Below are 3,689 nucleotides of genomic sequence, written 5' to 3' on the forward strand. Positions count from 1 at the left end.
TAATGAAAATGACAAATTAATCTTAAGGTTTAAAGTGAGGGGCATTTAGGACTTTACACGTAGATAGCCATTTTTGTAAATAAGTCATCTTCTTCTTTTTTTTTGGTTGGAAATCGTGAAATGAAACGGGTCTACCAATGGATGACTCAAAAATTAGGCAAACAGTGTGAAATGACCCGATTTTTGAAAAAAACGTCGAATGGCCATTTGTTGATGTTGAATTCGGATGAAATTATCAAAATATGCTTGTGCACATGCGGAAAAGCAATCTCACTCTCGCTCTTGCTCGTCTCGCCCTTTTTTTTTTTTCACTCACAAATCACTATGTTTCTTGCTCTCGACTCGCTCTTTCTTCGTTTCCTCACCCATAAAATCATCCCCTCTCTTGTCTTTTCTCACCGAATTTTATCGCGTCATAGCTGTTCTCGTGAATTCGTTGTGCCAAAGAAGAAGATGTACAAAAGAGAAAAAGAAGAAAACGTGTAAAGGAAGATTTCTCGTATCGAAAAAAAGAAAAAAAAATAAGGATAATACAGTAACTTCACATAATCATAATATCGATACACTTTTTAACATTTTAAAAAAATGGAATCATTTGTCATTTTCAAACTTTAAAATAGATCTCTTGACAATTATCCCAACGAAATTCAATCTGAGATGAGAGAGGAATAACGCGGCGATGAGAGGCGGACGCCGAATCTGCGAGAGAAATTTTAGGACTCTGTTCAGTGGCGGTGCAGATTGTGTTTAGGGCTCCGTCAGTAGATTGCGCCGGCGGTGTGGCTGCGGTTCACTGACTGAATCGACGTGGGTAACTGTTTTTCTTTGAGATTTCGCAGTGGGTATTTGATTGAAGCTCGAATATGTCTAGGATTGAAGTAATACCGATTTCTCCTTGAGGAAGTTTTAATAGCTTCGAAGGTTAATAATCGATTGGGTTTTCTGATTCCATTATAACACTATATATCTTGGTGTTCTTATTCTCTAAATTGCATTCTGTTTTGGGCATATTAGAGTTCATTTGTTTACACTTCTCTTTTTCTGTATGAACCCTAATACAATCCATTAAAGCACACAACAATATGCTTCAGCATCAAATTGTTCAGTCCCCAGCTAGATTGGGGTTGGCAAATCCCAACTCTCCCTCTATTCAAAACCCTACCCCTCCCAAATTGCCCCCTTCTCAACAATCCCACCACCAAAATCAACTTAATATCTCTTCTCCCACCCCTTCCTCCACCCTTCTTCCTCTCCTTCCTCCTCTTCCTAGAGCTCAAGCTCTTCTGCTGCAAATGGCTTCATTAGCTTCCAAGCTCTTTGAAGTCTCCCCCAATCGCTCCCTTTGGCTCACTGCATTTCGGGGTTCTCTTCCCACTTTTCTTACTTCTCAAACCCAATCCTCACCCTCTACCTCTCTTGATTCTACTCCGTCTACTTCGAAGGAAATCTTGTCACTGTTTAATGTTCTGCAAACCCAATTGTTTGAGGCTGTTGCCGAGCTTCAGGAGATTCTTGATTTGCAAGACTCTAAGCAGAAGATTGCTTATGAGATACGGGCTAAAGATGCTGCTCTTCGTGCTTTTGCTAATAAGCTCAAGGATGCTGAGCAGGTTCTTGATGTTTTATTTGATGATTATGCAGATTATCAACGTCCTCGTCGGGTTAAAATGAAGGATGATGCTGAAAATGAGTCTTTATGTTCTACTACAGTTGCATCCCAGTTGAAATTATCTGATATATTGTCGTATGCTCATAGGATAAGCTATACTACTTTTGCACCACCTGAATTTGGTGCTGGACAAGCTCCATTACGTGGGGCACTTCCTCCTGCTCCGCAAGACGAGCAAATGCGTGCGTCTCAGTTGTATAATTTTGCAAACCTTGATATTGGCTTGCCTAAAGCAGTTGAAAGCACTGAGAAAACTATTGAGCCAATGATTGAGCCTCCAGCTCCGGTGCCAACGGATGCTAATCCTCTTTCTAATATGGCTTCTATTCAGGGTCTGCTTCCTCCAAATATTACTGTTCCATCTGGTTGGAAACCTGGAATGCCTGTCGAATTACCTAGAGATTTACCAATGCCTCCTCCTGGATGGAAGCCTGGGGACCCTGTGCCATTACCCCCGATGGACTCTCTTCCTGTTACTAGAGTTGATGAGCCACAATTGAGGCCTAATGCTCATCCAGGATTGCACAAACCTCCTGAGCCAATTCAAGTTAGGCATGTCCAATTGGATATTCTTGATCAAGATGATGATAGTAGTGATTACACTAGTGATGAAGGAAGCTCTGAAGATGATGATTGAGTGGAATGGCCTGAATCGTCAACTAAAGCCCTAAATGTCCTCTTGTTGACCAAAGAGGTATGGGTGTAGAGACAATCAAAAGGTTTCCCTAGAAGCAGCACTCTTAAAGAATGTATAATAGTTCACTGATGACTATATATGCATGAGGCTAACCAATCTGCAGGTAGAAAGGTTACATTTCATACTTCCAAACTTACATGTTACTGATGATGTGTTTTGCATTCCCAAGGTCGACTTGAAACACACTAATCTATTCAACTTTTTTATTTGAAAAGCTATATTTCTCCTGACTTACTCATATTTCCTTTGTTTTTGAACGTGAGCTTTGATCAAACTCTCCTAGGGTACCGGATGCATTCTAAACCAGAGTAAACGATGTTCTAACTTTTATACCATGTCGTAGAGTGCGGTATATAAGCTTCTAGGAGTCGTTGAATCGATTATCGATTCAGTAATATGATTTAGGAGATTAATTAGATTGTTTTATGTTGGTGGCATCCACAGTTGAACATTGTGTAGTCCAGGTTTTGTTAGATTCTGTATGTTATGACTTGGTACTTGTGAAAGAGAATGTTTTGAAATGGAGATTATTGTGGTGGAAGCTTTTTCTCCTGTGTTGAAGAATATGAAGATTTAGGGGTTAAAAGAAATTGTCTGCTGGTATTTTCTATGACATCTTGGCTATTTTAGAAGATGCTTCAGATTCTGAAGTTTTGAAGCAGCTGGAAGATGATGGGGATTTGTGAATTTTAATCTATTATGAGGTTCATCTATTAAATGTAAGAATTTATTATTTTTGTAGATGGTTGAAGGTCTTTTTTAGGCTACATTATTATTTCTAAGCATCAGCTATTGCAGCCTGCATTCCATTTTTCAAAAACTAAATTTCAGATGTGCTCATGCAATTTTGGGACATAATTGTCATAAGCTTGTGTTTTGTAGGGTTGGTTTTTCATAAATTCTTGTAAATTACTGTTATTTTACTTTTGAGTTAACAACAGCCGAAAGTAATCACTTCTAGGTTTTGAGGTTTTCTTTATTTCATTCATCAATGAAATGTTTCTTTTACTATATGTGTGTGTGGAGCAGGAGATTTCAACCTTTGATATTTTGATTGCGAAATATCTCATCAAGTTGTATTTGCAAGTTTAGATTTTGATTGGACAAATAAATGTAAAATTTAATTCTGTTCTATGTTTTTCTTTTCAAATTTTGAAAAACTTTTAGAAATTGGTTAAAAAATTTTCAAATGTATACTTAAAACATGATGGAAATGTATTTTCTCACTGGGATTTTTAATAGTAAGAAATCTATTGAAATCTCAACGCCTTTTAGTATGGATTTCTCAAAATTTAACAGAAAATATTGATTCAAATTTGTCGT

General features: G+C 37.7%; 1 protein-coding gene across 1 annotated transcript; it reads left to right on the plus strand.

The window, feature by feature from the left end:
* The first annotated feature begins 625 nt into the window (after positions 1–625).
* LOC120073912 (mediator of RNA polymerase II transcription subunit 4) lies at positions 626–3,320 on the plus strand. The gene has a single exon (XM_039026826.1). The coding sequence runs from the start codon at positions 1,083–1,085 to the stop codon at positions 2,304–2,306; it is 1,224 nt and encodes a 407-aa protein (XP_038882754.1). The 5' UTR covers positions 626–1,082; the 3' UTR covers positions 2,307–3,320.
* Positions 3,321–3,689: the final 369 nt, after the last annotated feature.

This window comes from Benincasa hispida, chromosome 3, assembly GCF_009727055.1.
Source record: "Benincasa hispida cultivar B227 chromosome 3, ASM972705v1, whole genome shotgun sequence".
NCBI lineage: Eukaryota > Viridiplantae > Streptophyta > Magnoliopsida > Cucurbitales > Cucurbitaceae > Benincasa > Benincasa hispida.

Bases quoted from the DNA above. Each gene is read 5' to 3' on its own strand.
- LOC120073912 (XM_039026826.1), top strand. From the start codon at position 1,083: ATGCTTCAGCATCAAATTGTTCAGTCCCCAGCTAGATTGGGGTTGGCA.